This window comes from Sciurus vulgaris, assembly GCF_902686455.1.
Source record: "Sciurus vulgaris genome assembly, chromosome: 15".
In the NCBI taxonomy this organism is placed as follows: domain Eukaryota; kingdom Metazoa; phylum Chordata; class Mammalia; order Rodentia; family Sciuridae; genus Sciurus; species Sciurus vulgaris.
This window is the reverse complement of record NC_136476.1, coordinates 42,106,252-42,134,162: the sequence shown is the minus strand read 5'-3', so window position 1 is coordinate 42,134,162 and position 27,911 is coordinate 42,106,252. Positions and strand designations below refer to the sequence as shown.

Here is a 27,911-nt window from a genome sequence, read left to right as displayed (position 1 = left end):
CACTATGAATACCACTTGACTTATCAAGGCAGAATATACTTGCATTGGCTTGTTACTTACAGAAGGCAATGATTATTATTTCTCAGTCTACTGTTTCTATGTCAAAGTTATATTATAGGAATCTAGCTGGGGAGGAATTATAAGAAAGCTATCTTTACTTCGAAGAAAATAATTGCAGTGCTTAGTTCTTTAATTTTTATAGCTATTTTAGCATTCATTAAAATTTATGTTATTGAAAAGAGGTTTTAAGAAGAAAAAGCAATAAATATTCCTGCTGGTGTGTTCTGTTTTCCTTCCTCCTTTTTCTTTTTTTGGTCATTAGTGCAAAGTTCCTTCCTTCCACAGGAATGAGAAATTTAATCCTTCCTGCTCAGGTTCTGGGGTTACTAATGAGTCCAGAAATGGCCATCAGGTGAGCCACAGGAAGGGCAAGGGAAAAGCACCCACATGTCCTGAAAACTGATAGTTCAGGAAAGCATTGGTTTACGTAAGTTTTGTCAAATGTCTGTGTTAAATAACATTTTTACTGTCCCTGCCTGCTTTAACTAAATGGCTCTATTCCCTTTCCTGGAAAGAGTTTAGAATCACTGAGAGTGGTTTCCACCTCATAGAACCAAGCACAGTGGCCTTTTCACAGAGGATGGCCCAGACTGGTGGGCTCCCCAGCCCAGTGGAGTCACATCCAAGCAGTCTGAGTTATTGGAATTGTCTTTGGGTAGGTTTTATGGGCTTTGTTTTGCTTCTACATTTTTGCATTTTGCTTCCAAGTGGCATGGAAATTTGTCTCATTCAGAAACTAACATCAGTGGATGGTGAGGAGGAAAGTTTGGGGTCTCATTTTTATGAGTTCTCCAGGAAACCCTAATAAGCCCAGAGTTTGACATTACCTATTATACATCCCTATATGCAAGGGGCTGCCCAAACTTTCATGTCCGTAAGTATTGCTGGGGTGGTGGAGTGGTTGATAAAATTCAGATTTCTGAGCTCCAGCTGACTCTGATCATCTACCAAATAAGGAGGCCAAGGAAATTGTGTTTTATGGGCCATCATAGGTGATTCTTAAAAGGTGCTGGCCTGCCCTGAGAGCCATTGTTTAGTGGACCTTAACAGTTTCCATTTGAGTACACTGTGATGCTTGCTTCAAAACAAATCTATGTGTAAGAAGATTTTCATTTGTGATTTATTTTAAACTACCTTGAATGGTTGAGATTAATGTGCTTTTAATAAAATGCTGGGTTTACCTAAGAAATAATACATGTCCTTTTTTTTCTCTCACACAAGTTTTCTCATTTTCAGAGCATAGGTAGGTCATTAAATGCTTTACAAGTACATTAACATAATGTATTGCATATTTGATTGAGAGTATTTGGGGAATTTGCCATATGGTTGTTTAGGTCCCATCCATTTAAAATGGGTGTTTCGTAGTCTAGAGTTCAGAGATAACTTATCTGATCCAAGATGACTGTGATTTTGTAGATTATGAAAATTGCTTTCACAGTTTAATAAAAATTTGTCATATTTATAGCCACCCCCCCCCACCCACACTCCTCTCCTACCCTTCTTAATATCTAGCTATTTGCACATTCTAGCCAGGGCCTGAATAAATAGGAATTTGCTCTCTTATCATAAGAACTCCCATCCATGGCATGCTATAAATTTTTTTAAGATAACACTTACCATGTACAACCTTAATTTAGAAACCTTTTGACCTGTAAACTAAATTTTGTCTTACAACTAATAAAAAGAGGGCATACTCTTGCCAAAGGTTTAGAATGTTTCATCCTGCTCAGATTTGCCTGCCCCCCCCCCCCAAAAAAAAAGGATTAATAAGAACTTATCACTACCAAGGATATCCTGTGGGATTTTTTGTTAAGCAGTGTCTTGGGGGAATTGTGAAATAGGCATTGTCTGCACACTACCTTGGTTCACAGCGTCAGATGGACTGGGAAGGAAGGCTAGAAGCACCCCACACCTTTGTACTTTGTTCCTTGGTATTAAAGGGCATTGATCTACCATGTAGCAAAGGGGATGCTATTTGGAGGTTTAATTACAGGCAGCAACTGTTATTGATGCTATCAATCAGTGAGACCCAGGGAAAGGGCCCAGTGCCAGATCATTAAGGGTAATTAAATACCTGGGGACAGGATTCTCAAGGTAAAGTGAGGCGCTCATAGATCTGAAGCAGGAGAAGAACACTTTGCCTTGGAGCAAAGATAAAGGTGGTTGTCCCCTCCTCTCTGCCCCCTTTTTACATTTCTGAGGGAGTTCTATAAATGGCAATGATACAGCCTCTTTATTGTGTACCGTGTAGGTTGTCATGTTTTCCTTACAAACCCTCTTGTAAGATCTTCACCACTGACACTCAAAGGACTTTAGGAATACAGTAATTATTTTTTATTAAAGCTGTTTAGGGAAATACAGCTCAGGTGTCTAATAGATATTTGGAGAATGAAGGATCGTCTTTGAATGAGACTATTAGTCTTGCAAATCAGTTCATTTAACAAAAAAAAAAAAAAAAAAAGCTTTCCCTGTGGTTATTCTCTAATGTCTAATCATATTAAGGAGAGAAATATCTTGGTAGATTTCAAGTCATAAAACACTAAGTAATGTTTTAGGGGTTATTCCCTTATGTTTTAAATAAATTCTTCATAGTTGTAGAACTTGCGTCAAGTCTGCAAAATATATGTAGGTAAAACTTCTTAGGCTCCGCAAGGAGGGCCTATGATATATGTCACCCTTTTTTCTCCCTTTATATGTGCAGGTATGTGTGTGTCTCCCACTAATGTCCGTTTTTCCCCTCCTGAGCTCAAGGCATAGATAGTCCAAAATGTTTTGTCCAAAATAGTCTGTACTGATTGAGCCTTACCAATGACAGGCTACGTTTGAAAGAAAAGGAGTTGGTTTCCTAACATTCCAAGAGTGAATGTGTTTGTACATGTACACATGTATTAGATCCCTGGCCACTGAGTCAGGTCAGACCTAAGATAGCCTTGTAAATTACTACAGTAAATTATTCAGTTTACTTGTAATATAGTCACGGACTGCAGATTTTAAATTTAAAACAGTTATTTGAAGGCAGAAGAGATTTTGTTGGGGGAAAAAAATCTTGATCTTTGTTTAAAAGAGGAGGAAGATTATTAGGAATTTTTCTTTGGATATTTGAGGGTTAACTTTTTTAAAGGTGAATTAAAGGTTGAGTAAAAATGATTATTTCGTGTTTAAGAGTTCTTTCCCCTTAGGGCCCTATTATATGGAACCAAAACAAAACTAATAGTCTCTGAGTTTTTAGGGAAGGTTGCGAACCTTAAAAGTTATTCATGTGCAATGTAATGTGCTTTTCCCCATCCTTTCTACTCCACAAAGGGCAGGCACAAACAAATGTAAAACTTTTTGAACTACATCCCCAGTCCTTTTTATTTTTTGTTTTGAGATGGTGTCTCACTAACTTGTTGAGCCTGATCTTGATCTTGGGATCCTCCTGCCTGTCTTCCCAATCACTGGGATTATAGCTATGGGCCATCTCACCTGACTCAGATGTAAAATTGTTTTTGAAAGGTATTGAATTTCAAGGTTTTTTATTTTTATTTTTTGGTTTTTAGTATATAATCATGGCTGTGTAGTCTTGGATAGGTAATATCTGTAGGCAGTTAAAAAAAATTCTTAATTCTGCAAGCATTTTGCAATATATATATATATTTATCAGAATATATATGTCAGAATATATATATATATAATGTCAGTATATATATATCAGAATATATATAATATATATATATCAGAAAAGACTTGGGTATCTGGGCTATCATAAAGCAGTTTTTTTCCCCCTGGTTATGGGGAAACTTACTGTAGATGGTGTTTAATGAGCTTTTTGACTGCCACACTGATTTCAACTGTTCTCACCTAGGTTATGATGGGAAAACTGTCATGTTTTCTACTTTTGTATGTTTGTGTCAGGTTATTCCTCCCATATTTAAACTGTCTCTCCTCTGCCCATAGAAGTTTCACCATGACTGATGTTTCCGGGCTCTAGAATCCACCTCTAACTCACCATTGCAGAATTGTTAGTGTCCACAGAAATCTTTTTTTTTTTTGTTACTGGTGTGCTTTACCGTGGAGTCACATCCTGAGTCCTTTTTATTTATTTATTTATTTATTTTTTGAGAAAGAGTCTTACTAAGTTACTTAGGGCTTCGCTAAATTGCTGAGGCTGGCTTTGAACTTGGGATCCTCCCACCTCAATTTCCCAAGCTGCTGGAATTATAGGCATGTGACACTGTACCCAGCTCACAGAAAACTTGATTCTGGTTCATCTGGGGTTTTCATCCTCAATATGGGAGTCTTAATTCCTTTCTTTATGTCTTCCATTATTTTCTGATTGTCATCTGCCCTGCATCCTGTCGTTTATCAAGTTTTCTTGGACTATAAAACCACTTACTTTTCACTGTACTTTACCTTTATTCCTGTTCAGTGGTCTGCTTTCCCTCCCTGTTTTCAGAGTGCCTTTTGGAATTCTTGAGTTTTTATTTATAATTTCTTCATGAGGAAGTTTCTAACTATTGTTCAGAAAAAGCAGTGGAGACCTGCTTAATGTGCTCAAAGTTGGAAAATGTCACAATTTAAGTACAGTAAAAGTGAAACATTGTGGAGGTTTTGTTGTTGTTTTTTAAAATCATCTTTAACTTCGGTGGCTCAAAACTGTCACTTCCTGGTAAGCATCAGTATGCACTGAAGATATGGTTAGACAAAGAATGTATAAAGGACTTGCTGCTTGTCTATAAAAGATGTGGATTTACTTGAGGCTGTTGCTTTATGAGGATCTACTTTTTGAGTAATGTCCACCAGCCTATACTTTTGTCTGTCATCAGCGTCTTTTTCCTGTACTTTTCTTCCTCTCAGGCCTTAGATAACCAGCCTGTGAAAACCTTCAGGTGTTTGATCCACCAGAATTGATTTAAGGAGAACATTTCTCTTTCTCCACACCTGACCAACTAGTTGACTTTTATTCTTAAACATCTCCAGTTTATGCATGTCGTCCAGCTCAGTCTTTCTTTGACTTTCTAATAGCATTTCAATCTGTTGATAATGCCTTAGGCATACTTGATATTCAAATATATACAAATTATGTTTTCAATATATTTTTTGAGATAAAGTTCTAACAATTATCTTGATAACAATATAGCTTCTGTTGGAGATGTCCTCTGATCAGGTTTTATAATCTTTAAAGAACCCTTAAGAAGCCATTACTGGAAAATGGCTCTTTAAGAATTAGATGAGTACATGTATTTTTCAGTAAGCCATTTTAGCCTATATTGTTTCCAGGAAAGCATAAAAAGCCAAGTTGTAAGTATCACAACTTATAATCATCTTCACTGCCCAATAATAGCTCCTGCCTAAGCCAGGCAGTATACCCACTTGCGAGCTATTGGAGTACCGCCTCAGTTGGTGGGACTCTACAGTAGCCATACATTTAAGAAATTCAATCTGTAGGAGCTTAAAACCTAAGACGGTAAAAACCTTAAGTTGCAGTGCTCTTGCCCTGGAAGGAAGCTTTGAGGCAGTCTGGCATTTTGGCAGAATTGAAGAACCCTTACCTCTGAGTATGGACTACTAGAGATTTCTTTTAAGTCTCTCAAACATTGTTTTTCTTTTCTTTCCTTTTTTTTTTGGTATTGGGGATTGAACCCGGGGAAACTTTGCCGCTGAGCTATATCCTTTTTATTTTTTATTTTGAGACAAAGTCTGACTAAGTTATCGAGACTGGCCTTGAACTTGTAATCCTTCTGCTTCAGCCTCCTGAGTTGCTGGGATTACTGGCGTGTAACACTGCACCCACCTGATAGTATACTTAATGAAAGTGTCTGAAGTGAAAATTGTATGTTACTACTTGCTAGAGTAGCCACCCCAGTGTTTTTCATTTTTTCTCCCGGGAAATCCCATTGACTTGTTAGGTGACATTAGGCAAGTAACTTGTCTCCTACAGGCAGAAACGTACATATAACTCTGATCTTGGAACTGGGTGTTATTCTGTGAAGTCCATTGTTCCTTCTTCTGCTATCTCCCCAAAAGGATCTTCTGCTTCTCATTTTGCATTTTACTTTCCTGGGGTTAAACTCTAACAGATGTTGGAGAATGGGGGAGTTGGGAGGATTTAGTATATACTCAATATATATTTAATATTATGTGTATTTAATAAATATGTTTGGATAAATAAAATTAAGTGGGAATTTTTAGTCAGCCCATTTAGAGATGATGATGAATGGTGACTCTACTGACATAACACAGCCTCCTCAGGCCTCATAACATAGCCAGGGTGCAGGCTGCCCTGAACACTCATTGCCATGCTCTTACAAAATGCCTGTACTGTTCAAGAATCGATTTCAATAATAGTTGCAGATTTGGAAGATGTCTCATTTATGTATTCTTTGAACAGCATTTCTGTTAAAAAGTCATAATCATTCCTGTGCCAAAGCTTCCTCTCTTATCTGACCTGAAAGATGTATTTTTTCTTCCATAAATTGGTAGTGATGATGATTATACCCTGTTTCATTTTACATACTTTTTTTTAAACATGTGGAGATACTTAGGAATTTGGAAGACATTGTGTTGTAAGCTGCAGTTCACGAATATATTTACCAAGTATCCTCTGTTTGCCTTTACCAACTCTAGGCTCCCTTGTTGAGCCAACTACCTGCTATATCCAAGGACAAACAAAGTACAAAATTATCTGTCAGCCGTTACATTTAAATAAAAAATGAAGACGTCTTTCAGGACAGCCTACATAGGTCCTCAATTAATTGATAGACATGGATGAAACAGTTTGGGTAGCACTTTAATAACTCTGCTCAAGGTAGATTTTTATAGGCTGAGTATAAGACTTGCAGAAGAAATGGAATTTGTCAAGTCTGCTGTTTATGATTAGTTGCCTAATACAAATGTTATAACCAATAAACTTTTGTTTTTCTGTGGCTCTTCAGTGGTTTTAGCATTATCTTTAACAGTGTCATATGATCAGTTCTTTTTAAAACACCACTTAATCTTAGTTCCATCTTTAAATTGAAGCTAAGATCAATCACCTTGATGCTTACTAAATGATATTGCACTAAAACTTGAAAAGAATGGGAGACTGATAATTCTTCCTACTATAAACAACCAGTTGGTACCTTTCTTTTGAATGGTATGTAATTTTTTTTTTTTTTTTAAGACAGCAACTCTTAATAGCAAAAAGATTACATCTCTTTTAGGTACATTTTAGTTGGTGTAAAGCACTGGTCTCTGATTTGTAGTTTTTCTCTCTTTGCACACCTCCAAATATTAGATTTTTCTCATACATCTTCTAAGTAAATCTCAGGCATTATTAGTAGAAATATTAGTAACCACTAAGTGAATCACTCATGTTGATGTGTTTCACGTTTCTATATGTATATAAGAAAATGTGTTATTTAACAAAGCCAAGGTTTTCCTGCAATCTCTTTTAGGGTGTCCCCTTGGACATATTTGCTCATCATCCAAGTAACTGTCCTTTTGCTAGTGACTTGTGATTTCAAATGCTGTGTTTCAGTGAATGGTGTAATGGAAAATGCACCAATTGAGAGTCAAGACCCCTGAATCCTACACCCAACCCTTTTCCTTGTCTGGATAAGTCACTTTGCTTTTCTGTGCCTTGGTCTTCCTCTTTTCTGAGTAGGAAGAATTTGAAATAAATGATCTGTGCATTTTTCTTTTTGTTCCCAAATAAATAACCCCCCCCAGCAAAACAAAAAACAAATAAACATTTTATTCTGTTGAAAATTGTTTCCTATAGGGATTTGAATCTTCAATTTGAGAAATGAGATTCCATTTTTAAAATGTTTGATAGTTTTTAGTTTGTTCTCTGTCCAAACTACCATTACCTATGATAGCAGATTGTGGCTTCTCTTAGCTTTTATTAAACAGGGTTTCAGAAATTGAATTAATGCATGATATCCATTTAGCGTGTACATTATTTTTATTACAATACATGTGTGATGGGTTTCAAGGTTTACTAGGTAGGATGATGGCAAGGTTTCTTATTTCAAGGAGTTAAGCAAATCATAGGTAGGTAGCTAGTGTTTAAGAGAACAATGCATATTATACAGGGTGGTACAGGTAAGAAGTACCTCAGACTCCAGTGGGTAGGATTGATGAGCATTGATTTCAGGACCAGGTGATGAACTTCAGACAAAGAAAGAGCAACTTCTAATAACACAGGGAAGTGAGAAAGTAGGAGGTCTTGGGAAAACTATTGGAGGTTATGTGCTTTTTATGAAATTGTAGGGCAATACCCTGAGATTTGACTAAGAAATTTAAAATTAATCTTAAAAGCATTAGGGAGTCCTTGAAGGATTTTGAGCAGAGAAAAATACCATTACACGTTATTCCATGGTATCTCTGAACTTCTCACTTTAAAGTCTTAAAACATTAGTCTTAAAACTTGAGGTTCAATATGTATTTTCCACTGATGTAGTTTTCCAAATCCTGTATCTTGGAATATCAAAGGTCACTGCCCTAATCTAAAATATCCTTCCTAAGCCTTCCTGTTAGCTGTGATTATCTCTTTTGGTTCCAACACCTTTGTTGAAGCTAATCTAATTTCTTACTGCCTGGGCTTACGTTTGTGACCCATTGTGAATCCTTCCCTTCCTTATTGAAAACTCATTCTTGAACTGTGATACGCATATGCCTTAATGTGTGTTTGAAACCTGTTCCTGGTAGGGTTTTGCGTTTGGAAGCAGATCAAAGCACACATATTCCTTTTGGGTGAATTGTAAGATCTGTGGCCTGAATTGTGAGCAGAGATCACCCCTTCTGTGTAGGTTACTTTTGGGCTTTTCGGAAGGGGCCAGTGTAGTCAGCTGTCTGTGTAGCCATGATGCTATGGCAAGACCTTTGCTGCTACCTTTCAGAGCTAACTTTTATTTAGTGATAGTGTCATTTTTTAGATAGTTCCATCAAGACTCCATTTTTTGATATGAATAGCAATTAACCTGCAGTTTAAATAGGCATAACTATGACCTTGTCTCTTTCTTTTAACTGGCAAGATGAATGGAGCTTTTCAAAAAAGTCTAAAGTGACAAGAATCTAATTTTTGGGTTTAATGTTTGTAGTCCTGGGTCAGTAATCAACAAGTGATAAAAGTTTTTCAGTGGTGATCTTGTCAGTGGGTGGTTTTTCAAATCTTCTTAGTTTGAAAAAGAAGGAATTGCTTTCATTTTTGGACCTCATCACTTTAATCTGTTAGCATTAATGTCCACTGTCACTGTTCTTTTTACTGATAAATCAGAGAAATGGAAACAGTTGTGTTTTTGAACAAAGGTGTCTAAAGTGGACTTCTGTTGAAAGTATTGTACGGGATTACTAAACTTTAATAAAGTACCCATTCTTGTTCATAAGATGTTTTCATCCCTTTTATGTCTGTGTATTTTGATGAACTTTTGTTTTGATAGCCCACTCTTAGTGTGTTATTCATTTTTGCATATTTAATGTATAATTAGTTTTAGCTGCTGATGAAGAAATGAGTTTTTAATTACAATATAGTATATTTCAAACTGTTTTCATTTTTGAGACCTAAGTACCTTGATAAATCTATTTTTAGCTCTGTTTTGTCCAGTTTAATCTCATTTGTGAAGTCCGATTTAAGAAACCATGGGTGAGAGTATTAATTTGCCTGTTATATCTAATTGCCTCCAATCCTCTCCCCTCAAGTCATCTCAGTATTGCTTGTCTTAGTTTATTATATCACTTGTAGGGTTGTGAGAACTTCCAGAATAAATCTGAGTTTTAAATTGCTATCTTTGGAGTAGAATGGTGTTCAGTTTTGTTCTCCCTGTATTATCTTTAAATATTTAAATTGTAGACTCTCTGGCTGCCTCTTAAATTAGATCCTTCACTTAGTAGTTTTGACATTTCATAACCTTGCTCCTCAGGCATTAAATATTCACCTGTTTAAATGGCAGTGAAAGTTTAAAATCCAAACCCCTATATTAATCCAGTGAATGTAGATTGGAGAACAATTCGCACTTGGTGAAAGAAGCTGTTTAGACCTCAGTAGGATGTAGTTTGGAAGTTCATTGTACTGAAGTATTTCTAGTGCAGAATTTGCCACTTAAAGCAAACCCTCTCATGGATCTTCTCCGAGGGAATTGAGTCTTGAAGACCCACAGGCATGCTTCACACTTTGAAGCTGAAGGTAGCTCCTGTGGTTCTGAGTGAGCAATTTAACACAGGACAGCTACACAAGCTCCAAATCCACAGAAAAGCCAAAGTGGAGAACGTTGCTGGTAATTACTAGATAGAAAATTTGGTCTAGTAACTGATTTAAATCCCCAAAGTAGGAATCCTTTTCCCACTGCAAGTGGCTTTCTCACTTTGGTCTAAGTGCATTTTCTATTTAAAATCCTTTGAGACGGAAGAAATGTTTTGCTTTTCCTGAAAGGGAGGATGTGGATGACAGGCATATCCTTGACAGTACAGAGGTAGAGTCAGCATAGGTGTCGGGAAGGGACTGGTACCTTCGTCTGGGAGGATGAAAAGGCAGGTGCCATTTCTCCTACTTCTGGAAATGCTCAGGAGTGGCTTTGCTTATTTCTAAGAATTAAAACATAATAAAACTAATTTTAGTTAGGTGCAGTTTTTCCAGTTAAACTCAAATAATGGCTACTCTTAGGTAAAGCTACTTTAAGAAAAATGAATGAAAAATGAAATAAAATAACTTTAGACTAATGATAAGTTTTATTTTATTTTTTTTTAACTTTTCCAAACTCTTAAACCAGAAAACTGATAAGGTTGTTTCCATAGTGTGGTACTGTGGAGAGAGAACTGGGTGAGCAGGGAAGGATCAGGAGCCAAGAAGATCAGAGTGTGAATCAAGAATTTGAGCACCAGCTGTGGAGAATCTTAGGCATACCTTATAACCTTTTCTCTGCCTATTTCCCTAGCCAGAAATTACTTCATGTGTAACCTACCTAACCTGAGTTGTTGCCAGGAACATTCAGAATACTTTATTTGATAATGCTTTCTAAATGACAAAGCCTTATAAGCCCAACTGTGAGTTCATTATTACATGATGCAATATAATCATCTCTGTCCTGCCTATGGTAATGCAAACAGTTCTTACACAGTTACTAAAAAATGCCTTTTTGAGAAGGCTTGTCTTACAGCCCTTTTAAATGTGCTTGGGAATCAAGCAATGGGTACTGAAGACTGGATACTGAAGGGAGAAGAATATATAAATTAAAAGGAAAACGTAACTGACCCGAGTATGTTTTCAAAGCTTTTATATAAGCACTAAATATAAATCCTTTTTTTCTAAATATATTTTAGGACACATTTAAAACACTCCACCTACACTCATCTGAAATGAAATGCACAAAGCAGTGAATGTCCCTGCATGAGTAAATTATTCTGAAACACTGTAATGGACTGAGGTTACTCTAAACTTCAATGGTCTGGGTCTTTTCCTAAATATCACATGCACATAGTGGTAAATAATACATGTAACACAGTCGCTTAGGTTTTTAGACCCTGTGCTAAGCATTTCATGTGGATTAGAAATTATTTTACTTAATTATCCCTAACAACCATATATAGAAGGTAAAATTATTTGGTAGAAATTATTTAATTATTCCTAACAACCAAAGAAGGTACAATTATTTGGTATAATAGGCTTAAAGAATTTGTCCTGCGTTAACAGAGCTCACAATGAAGCAAACCTAGTTTTGAGCCCAGGCACACCGATTAGTGCCATCATCTTTAACCGTGGTTACCCTGCCTCACGCTGTGCTCACGCTCATATGAAGGCTGCCAGCTTGCCTCTGCTGCCTGCTTCACCAGGCCTCAGGACTTGGCCTCCTTTGGTGATGTATAATGCTCTCCCTGGAGCCCACAGGAAGTGGACCTTCACAAGGGAAACACTTGAGTCACACTTTCCATCTGGAGCAGCAGTGTCTGACTAGCACAGAGCTCCCTGCTACAGAAATAAAGCCATGGAGTCCTATATATGGATGTGGGCCCCAAGTGGTGGGGTTTTTAGCTTCCTTCCTTTGAAAGTTGGGAATTGTAGTCTAGAAAAAAAATGTGGGTATTCATTTAGTCACATCATTGAATAAATATATAATTAAGTGGCTGATGGTTCAACAGTTATAGCAATCCCAAGACTAGATTCCATTTAAATGATTTTGATCACATGGAATTGTCCTCTTTCTTATTTTGCACTTATATTTAAGTTCCCAACCTTTGTTATTCTAGGCATAGAGAAAAAAGTTTTAGATGAATGATTTTATGTTCTCTCCACCACTCTTCCAAATTTCTTCTTTTTGTAGGATAGGGTAGGAGTATTAAATGTAAACACTCTTGGGGAAGGGGTGAAAGATAGTGAGAACTTACAAAGTAAAACAAAAATCTGGCCTGTGTTTCTTGTTTCTGGAGAAGAAAAGTAACAGCCGCTGGCATAATTTAAACCAAGGAGAAAATATTTAGTGTTTTATGCTAAAAGTTCTTTAAATATTAGTATTGATTGGAAAAAGTGTTTATTTCTCTTTATAAGGGTAACAAACTAGGTTAAAGATGAGTGTTAATATAATCATATAATGATACTCTGGCAAATCAATCTCAGAGTTAGATGCACTAGTCATTTTTATGAATGATGTGGGAAATGGGTTATATTGTGGAAATTTTTTTGCCCTTGGCTAGTGCAGAAGAGCTTACAAACCAAATTGAATGTGGTCAGGAATAGCTTATGAAACTCACAGCTGTCTAAATACTGGTGGACAGAGATTATGGGCAAAGGAACCATTGATTGCAATTTGGGCAAGATATCTAGATGACTTGATGAACTGTCCCTTAAATACTCTGGTCCAGGACACAGTTGTGGACCTTCAGGATCAAGGAGGTATTAGATAGACTTTACTGATCAAATGTTTTAGCCTCTATCACATGTTGGGCATTGATTAGACATTGAGGATACAGTGATGAGACATGAACAGTGCTGATTGTAAACACACTATTGTATCTTCCATCCTTGTGGGATTTTGGAACTATAATTCAAAGATGGGAAGTAGCCAGGTGCAGTGGCACATGCCTGTAATCCCAGTGGCTTGGGAGCCTGAGATAGGAGGATCGCAGGTTCAAAGCCAGCCTCAGCAAAAGCTAGGCACTAAGCAACTCAGTGTGATCCTGTCTCTAAATAAAATACAAGATAGGGCTGGGGATGTGGCTCAGTGGTTGAGTGCCCGAGTTCAATCCCTGGTACCAAATAAAAAATAGGAAGCATCTTGAGAATACATAACAAGACAAGTCAAATTAATACAAGGAAAATCCAGGTTATAAAGATTTGCAGACAAGAAGATAACAGAGAAAGGAGAATGGAGGATGTAGCTCATTTATGTATTGAAATTTGTGAAACAAAGTCAATTTGGCCTAAATCAAATGGGTACACTTACTGACAAGGGATCAATATTTAGAAATGTGGCACCACCATGCCATCTATATCCTATTTCTGTAGGATAACCTGGAAAACAATATAAAAATGTGTCCTATGAATTAAGAATCCTTAAGCCTGGAATGACTGCCCCAAATCCCTATTCTTGGGACTTGGCCCCACTGAAGACAACTGTTACCATGAGTGGTACTGACTGTGTGCACTCCTGGTCTGTTTTGAGAACTTAAGAACCTTCTTGGGACAAATGCTCTTTCTACCCAGAGGAACGACACTTCCCGTTTGTCTAGATCTCCTCAGAAGTGAGCAAAGCAAGTTAACACTGTATTAGCATTAAGGTTTGTTATATGCTGTTTATGGAAAAGTTACAAGGCAGTTTTTGAGTTTCTGAAAGGAGGTGATTGAGTTGCACATACACTCAATTTTATTCCCCTTTTTCAGGTTTCTTATGCTCGCCCAAGTTCAGCTTCTATCAGAGATGCAAACTTATACGTCAGTGGGCTTCCCAAAACAATGACCCAGAAGGAGTTGGAACAGCTGTTTTCACAATATGGACGCATTATTACTTCTCGTATTCTTGTCGACCAAGTCACTGGTGAGTAGGCAGTGGTTCTGGACAGTCTTTTGCTCTCTCTAGCTGGCAGATTGTGAAATATTCTGTCTTCCCATGCTGCAGTCTTGCCTCTAGAACACATCAAAGGTATATGTGGGCCAGAAAATGCAATTTTCTGCTGGAATTGTTCATAAATATGCATGGACAAAAATAGATTGTGGAGTGTAGTGCGTGAGCTTGAGTCATTTCCACCCTGAAGGTGCAGGTTTGAAGCCTGTTTCATGGCTTGTAATAAATTTATAGATGCCATAATCTTCATTTCCAAGCCACTGCGTGTAAAAAGCCCCTGTCCTCCTTTCAAAATACTAATAAACAATCTTATTTTTGTAAAGAGCAAAGTTTAATGCAGCAGTGTGCAGCTAGTCCTCCCAGGGAGGATCACACTACATCCATGCTGGTGACTGCTGCTAAGGCTGTTCTCCAGATCCACACTGTACTATACAGGCATATACAGTAAGAACACAGAATTTTGAATGTTAAAAATTTGTTATGCCTAATGCAGCTTTTAACTGAACTGAAATGAGAAGAATGTTTATTAAAGAAACTTTTGTATGTAAGGTAACACTTCTGTCAGAGCTTGTTAAAGGAAAACTGACAATAGGGATTTGATTATGGATTTTAGAAAACAAAATATAGGCACATTTTTATATTATAAAAGTCATACTCATTTTTATGAATGTTTTAAAGGCAGAGAATCATGATAACATGGGGGGAAACGATCACCCATAGTACTATAATCCCAAGCAGCCACATTAAAATCTTCCATATTACAATGTATGAATTTTTTTTTTAAAGAAAGCAGCAGATTAACCTCAGAATAAAAATGAGGCCACGTTTGTAATCTTCAAATGCAGATCAATGTGGTTGATTTGAATTTGATCAAAGCAGCCTGTTCTACCCTTCTGTGCTGATAATGGGCTTCATAGGAAGCACCACCCTTAGAGTTGTGGTTAGAGAGATTTTTGCCACTGTACATATGCCTAGAAGAATGACCTGTAGATTTTGCTTTCATGAGAAAATGTAGTCAAGTAAGAGCATGTGCAATAAGGTTTTAGCTGCATTAGTTACTTCATAATCCTTCTTAAACATTTTATCATACTGTAATATCACACAGACTGCTGGGGGGGGGGCAGATAGAAATCCACACACAGTAATCCCGATAAAATTTGTACAAGTCATCAAAAATGCCCTTTTGATTTTGTTCATATCATTCATGCTTTTTACTTACTTCATTTTCAAGAGAACTTGATAGATTGAGAGTATTCACCTATGATACAGAAAGCCCATCTCACCTCTTAACGAGTTGACGGTCCATTCTGAGCATGCGGGATCACAGGTGGACCTAGCTCACCACTTTTGTGTTTTAGTCAGTGATTTTCAAGTATGTGTTGGTCTGATATCTGCATCATTAGCATCCTTCTAGAACTTTACTAGTATTATAAATTCTTGGACCCCAACCAAAACCTACTCATGAGGATGGGCCTTTTGCTCTTAGATTATTCTGATATACACTCAAGTTTTAGAACAAGTTTAGGTGACTCATCTTGTGTAGAGGCCATTTCATTGCTAATCTAATGCTTTCCTAATGGAACTGCTAAATCCTAGTGGTTATTAATTCTTAATAGGAGGTAGTAGAAAAATGAAGGTATATATTTGTTATAATTTCATCTTCATACTTACAGCTTTCAAAGAAAACTTACTCACTTTACCTGAAATGAAAACCTGCAATTTTGTTATTTAGCCATCAGGTGGTAATAATGTGCAATGGATATATAGCTTACATACAAAAGGTAAAATGATAAGGGCTTTCTGAGATTAAGTGCATCCAGAAAAAAATGCCTTATCTACTTTAGAAAATTCTGAGCTGTTGACCTTACACAGAATTGACTGTAAAGCAAGTAGCAGACCTTCATTTCTTTTTAAATTTCCTCTAAATGATGATGGTCTAGTGCATTTTCTTAGTAACTCCCCTTTTCTTCATCAACACACTCCGAATCATCTGTACTTTTCTACCTGCTGGTCCCAGACTGGTACTGTTGGTACCTGTTTGCTTGTCAGGAAAGCATTTCCCTGCTGCTGCTCACCTCATGGTGACCAGTCATGGCCACCCCACTAGCCTGTTTACAATAATTAATGTGGAGTAAGCTGGGTTTCCTCTGCCTTCTCTCATAAACTGAAAATATTCTTGGCCATCCCTTGCTTTATCATTCTTGTGGGAAGAATATGAACAGGAATGGCCTTCCTTAGTTAAAAGTAATGCAGTGGAGGCCAGAATACTTTGAATCTCTACTTATTTACTTATTTTAAAGAGCTAGGTCCTCCTTTCCCTCTTTTTCTCCATGTAATATTGCATTTCTAATATAAAGTTAGCTAGTTAGAAGCACAGGGGAGCTTCAGAGAACCAGAAGAGCATCTTTGTACAGTTTTTTTTCCCCAGGACCTACATCCTACATAATATTATTAAGCTGAATATATTATTTAAAGTTTTAGTTGAAGTATATCTTTCTATCACAGTGCATGTATTTTTTAGCAAATGCCTTGTTCTGCTCTTATTACAAGCTAGTGTGCTGCTCCTTACTTCTGAACTGTTTGTCCCACAGCACATTTGAAAAATGGAATTGATGTTTGCTGTTGACATTATTAAGGAGAGTACATGGGAGGGGGAGAGAAAGGGAGTGGGTGAGGGAAAACATGGACATACATACCTGCTTTCTTGTCTTCTTGGCTTATTGGAAGGTATATGATAATGAGTACTCAGATTGTTTAGGTGACTTCATGCATTTTAAAAAATGCAAAATTGTGATTCTGCATTGAATTGCTAAGGAAAAAACATTCCTTCTGATGTGATTTTGTGGCAAATGCTTTATGTGAGTAAAAGATGTTCTTGAGAAGGAAAAATTAATTTATCCTTTCTTCTCTTCTTCCCCTCTCCTTCCACTCCCTCTTCCCCATATCTTTACTCACATCTACCATAGGCATATCAAGGGGTGTAGGGTTTATTCGATTTGACAAGCGGATTGAGGCAGAAGAAGCTATCAAAGGCCTAAATGGCCAGAAACCTCCTGGTGCCACAGAGCCAATCACTGTAAAGTTTGCTAATAATCCAAGCCAAAAAACCAATCAGGCCATCCTTTCCCAGCTGTACCAGTCTCCAAACAGAAGGTATCCAGGACCGCTAGCTCAGCAGGCACAGCGTTTTAGGTAAGTCTGGTCTAGTTGTCATGCCCAGCTACTGAGCTGAAAGAGAATGCTCAGGTTTACTGTCCAGTGCTTTTATTAACAGGATATCTGGTTTGTTTGTGTCATTATTGTTGTTTTTTCTTTCCTTTTTTCCTTTTTTTAAATGGAAAAAGATCTACTCGGGGAATAGTTTCCTTTTAATATTTTGAAGTGGAGACAAAAGGACAATTACTACAACAGTGGGCATTGATTCTCCACTAGGGGCGATTTTGCCTCCAGGGGACATTTGGCAATGCCTAGAGACATTCGTTTTGACATAATTTGGGAGCTGTATGTTTTTGACCTAGCATCTAGTGGGTAGAGGCCAGGGAAGCTGCTGAACAGCTTACATTGTCCAAATTGCCAACAATTCATCCGGCCTAAAATATCAATTGAGAAATCCTAACCTACAGATTGGTATGGTCTATAATGAACTGCCTCCAGATCTGCTGATTTTTTTCCCCTTTGTAAAAGTTATTCTTTTAATAAAGTTAAAACACAAAGAATCTTTAAGTCAAGCTCTTTGAGTTACTTTGTTTTATAGCATATACATCATCAAAGATACGTAACCTTTCTGAATACACTTAAGTTCCTGTGAATGGATTCTCTCCCTTTCTTTTTGTTTCTTGTAGGTTAGAGGTTAGCACACTTTGCCCTGTAAAGGACCAGATAGTAAATACTTGAGGCTTTATGGGCTACAGTGTTTGCATCTGTGTCTTTCTTTTTTAAGTAAACAAGTCTTAAAAATGTAAAAGCCATTCTTAGCTCTTGGGCCATATAGCACTTGGTGACAGTGTGGATTTGACCCATGGGTGGTAATTTTCTGACATCTTCGTAGTCCATAGAATGACCATGACATAAACCCAAGAAAGACACTGTCTCATTGACAGGTATAAATAGTCCACCTTTCCACGTTTTAGTTTAATCCTGGAATAACAACCAACCTATGAATTCATTTAAAACCATCCCTAATCTGCATGCGAAAATGGAGACTTTAAACAATTCAACAGAGCACAGTTTCTAGTTTCATAAACAAGTTACTCAGTTTTTATTTTCCAGAATTTTTTTAATGTCCTTTTTGGCCATATGGTGTATTATAGCCATAATGCCATCTAACCCCCACACAGTTTTTTTTAAAAATACAAGTACCTATTAATTTTATTTCTTTCCTTCCTGAGACAGAATCATGAACAAAAATATAGTCACACTTGACCTAATGAAGTGGAAGAATTGTTTTCTGACTTAAATTACATGTTTTTTTCCACTGGGTAAAATCCCCATGAGTACTAGAGAGTGAGAGAAATCATTCATAATATCTTCTTTTAAAAAATTCTCAAGTATGTTACCTGAAATAGGAGAAAGAAATTTGCCATAAACACCACATTGAATTTCTATTTAAATTGGCTCTTGCCCTGGGAGAAGAGATGGTACTATCAAAGGCTACATTTGAACTGGGTGACTGGGTCCCTAGGTGACTGAGCTTTGCTGCTATAACTTTCTGAGGAAAAAGCAGTGTGTGTCACCCTTGACTCTGGTGGATGGTAGTGCCAATTGGACTGGGAAAGGGATTCATCAAGCTACTTGATACTTGCCCTGAAGGAGAAAGAATTCTCACAATACCCATTTTGAGCTTTTCTTACCTTCCTATAGATTTCCTCTGTGGCATCTTCCTACGTGAGTTTCTGTGTGGTGTAGTGTTTATGTATGTGTACATTTTGAGAATTTAAGACAGATAAGCCCACAGGAATTTTATAGGCGATTCCTTGGCAGCCTGTTGGTTAACTTCAGCATGCTGTTAATAGAAAGCTTTATTATTCTTAATTGTTAATTTTTTTTTCTGATTTAAGCTACTTTATTGTTCTGTGGTAATCATTAAGTATAACAGTGTTAAAATCAAAACTGAGTTCTAAGCAAGACTGGGTAAGAGGACTTGACGAGAGGACATTCGGGAGAGTGCTTGTTATTGAAATGGTAAAGCCTGTAGGTTTCTCAGGTGCTGGAGTATAGGTGACTGCAGTATCATCTCTCCATCCGCTTGTCCTCTCTACCCAAATGCACTGTACTTTTTATTTTTGGTGGGAAAATGCTTTTAATTGATGTTCTGATGGTTAAATTTCATCTTTTTTTAACCTGCTCCTACCGTGTTTTTATCTCTAGGGTGATAGGTTATTGTTACCTTGGAAATTCTTTTCTTGACTCCTAGAGAAAGAAATTTTGGGAGAAGAGAATAAGGAGTATCCATTTTAAGGGAAATCTGGCTTTAGAAAATGGACATCAGCCCTTGAGACTCCTAACTCTTGTCCCCTTCCTCACCTCCCATTCCTCCAGTCTCTGTCCAGATATAGTCAAATGTGAACTTCGCCAGCTCAATGAAGGTGTTTGGTCTAGGGTGGGTGTTGGAGAATCTGACTATAGAGTTCAGGTGAAACCTGGTGTGATTTGTGCTTTTCTTCATTCTCTTTAACTTAGCAGTCATTACCCTTGATTTTTTTTTTTTTTCTCCTGCCTCATTCTGTTAAGGCTTGACCCTTTCTTCTTTCAATTTACGAAGTCCCTTGAATAAAGTCTTGAGTGTTTTGTTGATGTTTTGCATAGTTCAGGTCTAATGCCCTGTACAAAGGTTTTGTCTGAAATATTTGTGTTTTACTGCTCTTAGCTTTTGAGTTTGTCACCTAGCAGACATTTTAGAAAATGTCTCATTTATGTTGTAGTGCTTTGGAAGTTGAGGGGGATTGAAGAATACAGGTGCCAAGTGTTATAATAATCAAGGACATTTTAATATCGACAAAGTACTATATGTAATAAGATAAAAAAATTGAAATCCATGTAAATGAGATCAAGTTTAAAAGTGGCCTTGTGAGGTTTATGGCTCAGTCAACCTCTATTAATAGTTAAGTTTTTAATATGAGCATTTTTGATCTAATACACTCAACCAACTATAGTTTTCAAAATAAGACAAGCCTTATTTATTTGGGAGGACAGTACAATTTCAGCCCCTTAAGTATATTCTTGGGACATGATATTTGAAATTAAATCTTAAGCCAAGCCTTTTCATGTTCTTTCCTTGTGGAGCAGCTCGGACTTCATCAAGTGTGATCTAGACTAATGGCCTGCATGCCAGCTTCTGTGAGCCTCTATATATTGTTGAAAGAGCCTTTCATTTGGCACTTGAACTGCATTTAGGGCATGTTGCTGGTTGCATTGTCACAATTTCTTTTGAAGAATCTGGTATCGAGCCTCTTGAATAACTTTCCTCTTTTGTAGGAGACAGCTGATCCCATCTAATTGGGTAAGGGGGTAAGTTGTTGATATTGTTTTGGTCAGTCCTTTGGAGAAGTTCTGATAAACAGTTACTTTTAGAGTTTTGTTTTTTTAAATTCATCAGTAGTCTTTCTTCATACTTTTATTTCTGATTTTAATTGATTTCTTACTTCTTCTTTACTTGAATATGGGCTCTCCCATAGTCTTGTCAGCTAAGTTTCTTGAAAATCAGGCAGGTACCTTATTTTTATTCTCTATTTATAAACACCTAGCTTTGAAATGGGAAAGCCCTACCTAATATGTGATTGTATTCAAATTATTTCCAGTAATAATCAGAGGTGAAGTCCTATTAATAAACATGTTTGCATACTTTTTCATAAGTTACACGTGCATGTAAACTTGTGCAATGATGTGCATTAAATTATAAACTCTGACCATAGAGGATTAATATAGAATAAAGGTGAAGTATACAGTACATCAAATAAATTGACTTTCTTGTTCACTGGCTTTATATTTCATTCACCTAATTATTAGTAAATAATATACCCTTAAAGCAAGATCCATAAAATGTTAATATTGATAGTTTTTGATTTCCTGAGACATATTGGATTATCTTATGTCTAACCTCAGGATGTGGGTGTGGCTTATACTAGAAGTAGGAGAGATAATTAGCTTTCCCTTTTCTTACTTTTCCTTACTGTTATCATTCTCAACTAGATTTCCCCTCCCCCTGCCACACCCTGGGAATCCTCTTTAAGCTATCTTTTAAGTGAAGATCATTTTAATTAAAGCTAGGTTATCCAATCTAATCCTCCAAATCCACTTAACATTATTTGTAAAGTAGATATGTCCAGGCTAAGGACAGGTGACAGTGCCATTGGTCACCTCTGCCCTCTGAGGACTGCTTAGTCTTCTGCAGGGAAGCATTCATGATATGTGGAAACTGAATGCAGTTCTTGGATGCAGTGCATCTGTTATATATAAGTAAAGAATTTTATTTTAAGTAATAAAAGTATGTATTTGATGGAATATTAATGTTTATTTCCCATAGTGTAGTACCTCAGCATGCAAACCCGAGTCATTCTGGTGGCTTGGTCTCCACTTAAAAATTGACGGTCATTTTTAAATGACTCTTATGGAAGGATGTGCTTGAGCTATGGACAGACCCAGCACGTATATAATTGTAGGGAGTAATAGTGGTTCTTGGGTCCAAGGAATCAACTATTTTCTCTTTTATTTTTGTATATATGTATGTGTGTGTGTGTGTGTGTGTGTGTGCGTGCGTGCATATATATATATATAATATATATAAAATATATAATATATATATATAAATGTATTTTTTTTTTAGTTGTAGGTGGACAGAATACCTTTCTTTTCATGTAGTGCTAAGGATCGAACCCAGGTCCTCATGCATGCTGGATGAGCACACTACCACTGAACCACAACTCCAGCCCCTGTTTTCTCTTAAAACAGCCTAGTGTATAGTTTCCTAAGTGCAACTAGGCTTGGGCTGTGAGATGCCATGTGATGCACCCTTTGTTTGCTTGAGCCACATGGGAAACATGGATGCATGACACTGAGACAACAAGGAAAACTGAACCTTGTATAAACAGAGGGTTTCAGCAGGGTCTGGGCCCAGTTTCCTAAATCCGTGTTCCCCCCTATGCTTCTTGAGAGTTGGGGAGGAGAAGGAGACAGAGAAGGGTAGATAACTTCTGAGGGACTGAGTTTTTCTAAAATGGGAGCTAAGTAAAGAATTCAGTGAGGATCATGGTGTCATATAGGACTTCATGTGTAGTGCATATGTGCGGCCCACTGTGGGGGGGGGGGGGTCCTCAGAGATCCTTGTGTAAATGTCCTCCACATCCTGCCTGAAGATTTCAGGGATGGGGGGATTGAAATATCTTTCTCTCAGTTCTGGGAAAAATTTTGTTTTCCATCCTATCTTTACTTTAAAGTACTGAAAACTTTCAGCAAATTCTGTCTTTGGACTTGTCGTTGCTGTCCTAAGTGGGTGGTGAGAAATGATGACAGTCCCAACCCAAGGACACGATTTGTAAGTGTAGAGGGCAGATCTCTATGTGGAGTGAAGTAATAAGATGCCTCTGAATTCTGGCCTTTCAGCACTTTGGACAGAGACCTCACTGGGCTGTTCTGTTCTTCAGGTTATCGTATCCAATGCATCCTTTATTCATTTCTGTAGCTTGATGGAATTTTCTGTATCCGATAACTTTCAGATTGGTGAAACCAATTTGTGCTCACCTTTGTTATAGGGTTTGTGACCTTTCTTGGGTATAGAGGTCTGGTGTCTTTGACTATAGTCATCATCTCTGTAGAACACCATACATATAGGTTCTCTTCATCCGTGTGCTCTACCACTTGCATGTGTAAATAGGTCCTCCTGGTAGTTTTTATTCTAGATTAAGTAGTTGATCATAGTCTTGGTAACCTTATTGCTTGTATTTAGTCACCAGATATTTATAATTAATAGCAGTGACCCAGACCTGTCCACTCTGCTTAGTGGTACATTGAGAGGATAGTGGGACAAGACACACACCCAGAGGAGGATTCTTTGTCCTGGTGATTTGTTCCATATCCTTACAGTTTGCGTAACGTTGACCCAGTCCTTCTCAGTTTTGCAAAACATGAATTCCCAGTGGAGATTGAGGGCAGGGATGGGCACAGACAATATTGGTCCATTTCTAAAAGATTAGAAGAGATGTTTTAGCTTTTATAGGACTAAAAGTAATTGCTTATTCATATGTGTTCTAACCTGTACCTCCAGATAGACAGAAAGGTTGATACATTTTTCAAACTTAATATTTCAGAGGTGTTAAGAGAAAGAAAATATTCATGTCCTCTGACCTGGGTTCTCCTTTGGAGAGTGTTAAGTGTTGCAGCAGCTGACAGTGGTTATGTGACTGTACATTAGTCTTTTTGAAACTAATAAAGCAAGGGAGAATGAGGCACTCTGAGATTAATTTATGCAATGGGAAAAGTGTGGAATTATCCCAATCACTTTCTTTTAAAACTTTTAAGTGCTGGGTAGTGTGTAGTTCAATGGCATGTACCCAGGCCCTGGATTCAATTTCTAGCATTGAAAAAAAAGTTATTTTTAAGAGAAGTTCAAGTTGTCTTGTTTCTTGCCTGACCTCTTAAAACTAAGTAATGCTACACCTTTTGTGGCACAGTTTTAAATACTGCACCAGGTTCAGAGTTTGAGCTCCTGACTTTTTGCTGATTAAAGCTAAGATCCTTCTCTGGACCTTCACAGAACATATTTGAGAAATGGGAGAATTAATGAAGATGGTCTGCAAGATTTTTCTACCTGTAATTATATCTGTTTGAGTCTAAAAGATGAAAAGTCCCTCAAAACTGGGAGATAAAGGGAAATTTAAAGAATTCAATAAACTGCAGTGTTTGAAATTAATGCCTCCATTTTACTAGCCCTACGGTCTTGGACAATCCACCCAATCTCTTTGTGTATTGATATCTGCAAGACTTAGTAGAGCAATTTTATAATAGTATAAAGTACCTGTGGGTATAGGTGGAGCACCCAGAGTTTGCCTGGTGAGAGCACAAATGTTAACTCTTCCAGAGCTTCCATATTCCTCCTGAGTAGTTTCCTCGTGACCACCACTGTTTCCCCTACACTGACCCCTGTAGAAACCAGCTTTATTCATTGGACAAGCTGGCCGTGGTACTTCTCTCAGGAATGTGAAAAGACCCAGTATTTTGAGGCTTCGCATAGAAGTAATGTACAGATATCCCCTTGGAAGGTGGCAGTAATGAGCCCAGTTTTCTTCAGCATCAAGGGGAAACATTAAAACTGAAGTTTGCTAAATGTATGTTTTGCAGGTTGGACAATCTGCTCAATATGGCTTATGGAGTAAAGAGGTAATGATAGAGGTTCATGATATTCATAATCCCTTCCCACAGTTAGTTTCTTTGATTTGGGGAGTGATATTTCTACCCTCATAAGTTTGTGTTGGATTTTATTTTGCATGTACAACCTAATGAAAAGCTGTTTTTTGAAGCATGGTTGACTCATGGAATATTTTTGTACCTCTGGATGCTCCCTGGTCTTAGAAAAACCCATTATTTTTTTACTGTTGCATTGTGACATCATAGCATGTTTCTGTATGTGTTGATTTTTCTCCCCCAATCCTGCTTAATTCACAAAGCCAATTTTAAGTATATTTCTTTGCCATTGTAGATAATATTATTCAGTGCAGCAAGTAATGGCCATTTTATAGCTTATAATACCTCAGTAGTGCAGCATGTCACTGCAAGCTACATTTAGATCTTGGTCGAAACATCAAATAGCTATCTATTTATGTATCTGTTGGGGAGGAGAATTGCTAAAATTCTTGGGAATAAAAAAGGGGCGGGGAGTCCATTGCTGTAACCAATCTGTTTTTTTCTTTTCTTTGATTGTGTTTGTGTGTGTGCATGTGCGTATGTCTCCTGTTTTGTTTAGTAGGTTTTCTCCAATGACCATTGATGGAATGACCAGTTTGGCTGGAATTAATATCCCTGGGCACCCTGGAACAGGGTGGTGTATATTTGTGTACAACCTGGCTCCTGATGCAGATGAGAGTATCCTGTGGCAAATGTTTGGGCCCTTTGGAGCTGTCACCAACGTGAAGGTCATCCGTGACTTTAACACCAATAAATGCAAAGGTTTTGGATTTGTGACTATGACAAACTATGATGAGGCCGCCATGGCGATAGCTAGCCTCAATGGATACCGTCTGGGAGACAGAGTACTGCAGGTCTCCTTTAAGACAAACAAAACGCACAAAGCCTAATGAGCTCTTGTCCTCAGTCCATTTATATATGAAAACTATACAACAAAGGCAAGTTAAGAGAAACTTTATACATTAGTAAATGTCTTTGTAAGTCAGTGTTGAGATGGGGATAAAACGACTACTTAGCATCCTAAGAAATATGTGAGATTTTTTATTGCTAGTATTTGAATTAAAACTTCTTAAATATCTTTTATGTTTGAATATGGACAAGAGGTACAGGGTTTTTACCTGTCACATTGCATTCTATTGCCTTCTTTGAAGAAGGTGGACCTTTTAAAGTGTTTCAGCTAAGGGAAGACATTTCTTTTCTTTTTACATAACTGCCTTGAACCTGTGAGTAAATACTGAGGCTTTGTGTTGTAATTCTTCAGTTGGTTGTGTCTTACTTTTCCCCCCTTTTTTTCCTTTTTCTGATTAGCTTTGTGTTTGGTTTACATTTAAAGCATTGCTGTTATGTCTAAGAAAAGTATTTTGAAGTTTACATTTTTATTTATGAAGTTAAAAACAGTATTTATTTTGTAATTATGATTTGGGTTGGGGAAGGGGGGGGCTACATTATAAACGCTTATTGTAAGAATACTGGAGAACTTTTCGTAAAGCAGTACCTTGCCAAAGAGATAAGAGCCTCTTTGATGTGGGTTTAAAAAAAGCATCTATTTTTATAAAAAAGAAAATTTGGAGAAACTTTTTACTGGTCCTGGAACAAATATTTTGACTTGAATACTTTGAGAAATCTCTTCATATGACACCTAGTGAGCTTTTAAAATTTACCAGGAAATTTGCAGTGGTTGGAAAATTTAGAAAGATTTATGATGTAGAAAATACTTTTGAGATCTTTGTATGAAAGGAATAGAATCAATGAGGGAAACACTGCTGGTTTCATTTTTGTAATCACCAGTGGAGCGTCTGATCATCCTGGTTATTATGTGATAGGTGGCTCACATTGATTTGTGATTTTGAAACAAATAAAAAAATTTACAAAAGAATATATAAGAGCAGGCAAGAAATTTAAATTACCAAGAGACGGGGGAAAAATCTGTTCTTCCTAAAGAAATCCCTTCAGATAGAGCTCATGGTGTTTAGTGATGTACTTGCAGTATTGTTTGAAGAATTGTTTTGTCTTAAGGAAAAAAGATGTTGCACATGATTTGTACTGCAGCAAATCGGCAAAAGTGATCTGAGTTGGATATATTTGAAGGTATTTTGAAAGTTACGTTTAAGGCTAACACCTGAGCTTTGTGTAATGTAAATAAGACCTTGTGTTTATGAACCTTTCAGCTAATTTGATTTTTTTTTTCCCTTACATGCCAAGTGATGTTCAGGTTTTGAATGTTTTTGTATCAGTTTTTTCCTTTGTAAATGGCATTAACATTGTTACTTGAGGTCTTGCTTAATCACTTTTGTTGTCCTGAGGACTTGAATTTACAGTGCATCAGATTCGTTGCTAATTTTGTCTGTAGATAGTCTAGCTTCAGCTGTTTATGGTGATGCTACATTTTCGTTTATAAATATGTTTGTGGTAAAAAAAAAGAAAAATGAGTATAACCATAGGTTTTGAACAAATTTCCTTACATTTTTCATACAAAAATCATAAATATCTGTATGCTATTGAAATTTAACTTTGTATGATGCTTAAACCACTATTTGGGGAAATAATAAAATAAGTCTTTACCATGTATGAAAGAAATTTTAAAAAATACAAAATATTTTCTGATTAGCATCTAGCTTATAATAAATTTTCAAAAAAGCTGAAGGCAGAAGTTGCCTTCATCAGGATGCACTGAGAACTATATAGTTACGTCCTGCTTTTTGTATAAACTGAGATGCTCACATGCTTCCCCTAGAACAGGCAATGTGCTATGCATAACATAGTTGTACATTATCTTTGCAGTTGCTTTGAGTTTTATTTTTTATTATTTAAAATTGTAGTTATAAAATTTTTCAGTATAGTACAGTACATATACTGTGAGGCGCGTGCTAAAGTGAATAAGCGAGTTTTCATGCTGACCCACTCAATGCTGTTCAGAGATCAATTGGCTTAGCACTTTCTCATATCCTTAGGTGCATTTAGATTGTCAGAGTTAACCTTCTGCGTTTAAAAAAATAAATAAAATACATGTATATACTTAAAAAAAAAAAATAAGGTTTCCCTCTGGGGAAAACAGCAGCTACATGCTTCTTTCCTATACTACTGTAGCAAACCGAGGCATTGATGAGAGGGCATGCAAATTGTGCTTCACTTTACAGTGTTTATCAGAGCACTTAATAAAATGTAAGGCTGGTATTTATTTGAAGTTGTACAGTATGACTTACTTCACATCTGTTGGAATAGAAAATATATTCTGTTGAGTATTTAAGAGGCTGTACATGTTTTCTTTTGTGTTTGGATTCTTTGTACTTTTTCATGTTCAGTACATCAATAAACAAAGTTGAAGGGAAAGAACAGTGTGGTGAGTAGGTCTTTATACACATTTTGGGGGGCTCCTGTGCTTAGTCCAATAAACTTTACTGTCTTGAGTTAAAAGAGGTTCCCTCAGAGCTTCAGTTGAAAGCA

The 27,911-nt window shown here is 37.0% G+C and overlaps 1 protein-coding gene across 8 annotated transcripts in view; it reads left to right on the top strand.

Moving 5' to 3' along the window:
- The window catches only part of ELAVL2 (ELAV like RNA binding protein 2), a 153,019-nt gene extending 125,479 nt beyond the window's left edge, over positions 1 to 27,540 (top strand). For 6 of the 8 annotated variants that reach the window (XM_079112693.1, XM_079112690.1, XM_079112695.1 and 3 more), the window contains 4 exons: positions 13,892 to 14,045; positions 17,039 to 17,264; positions 24,405 to 24,443; positions 25,027 to 27,540. In XM_079112693.1, coding sequence (XP_078968819.1) covers positions 13,892 to 14,045; positions 17,039 to 17,264; positions 24,405 to 24,443; positions 25,027 to 25,357 — 750 coding nt within the window. In that variant the 3' untranslated portion in view covers positions 25,358 to 27,540. The remainder of the gene's footprint in view (positions 1 to 13,891; positions 14,046 to 17,038; positions 17,265 to 24,404; positions 24,444 to 25,026) is intronic. The other 2 variants (XM_079112694.1, XM_079112691.1) reach the window with 1 other exon arrangement.
- The last annotated feature ends 371 nt before the right edge of the window (positions 27,541 to 27,911 follow it).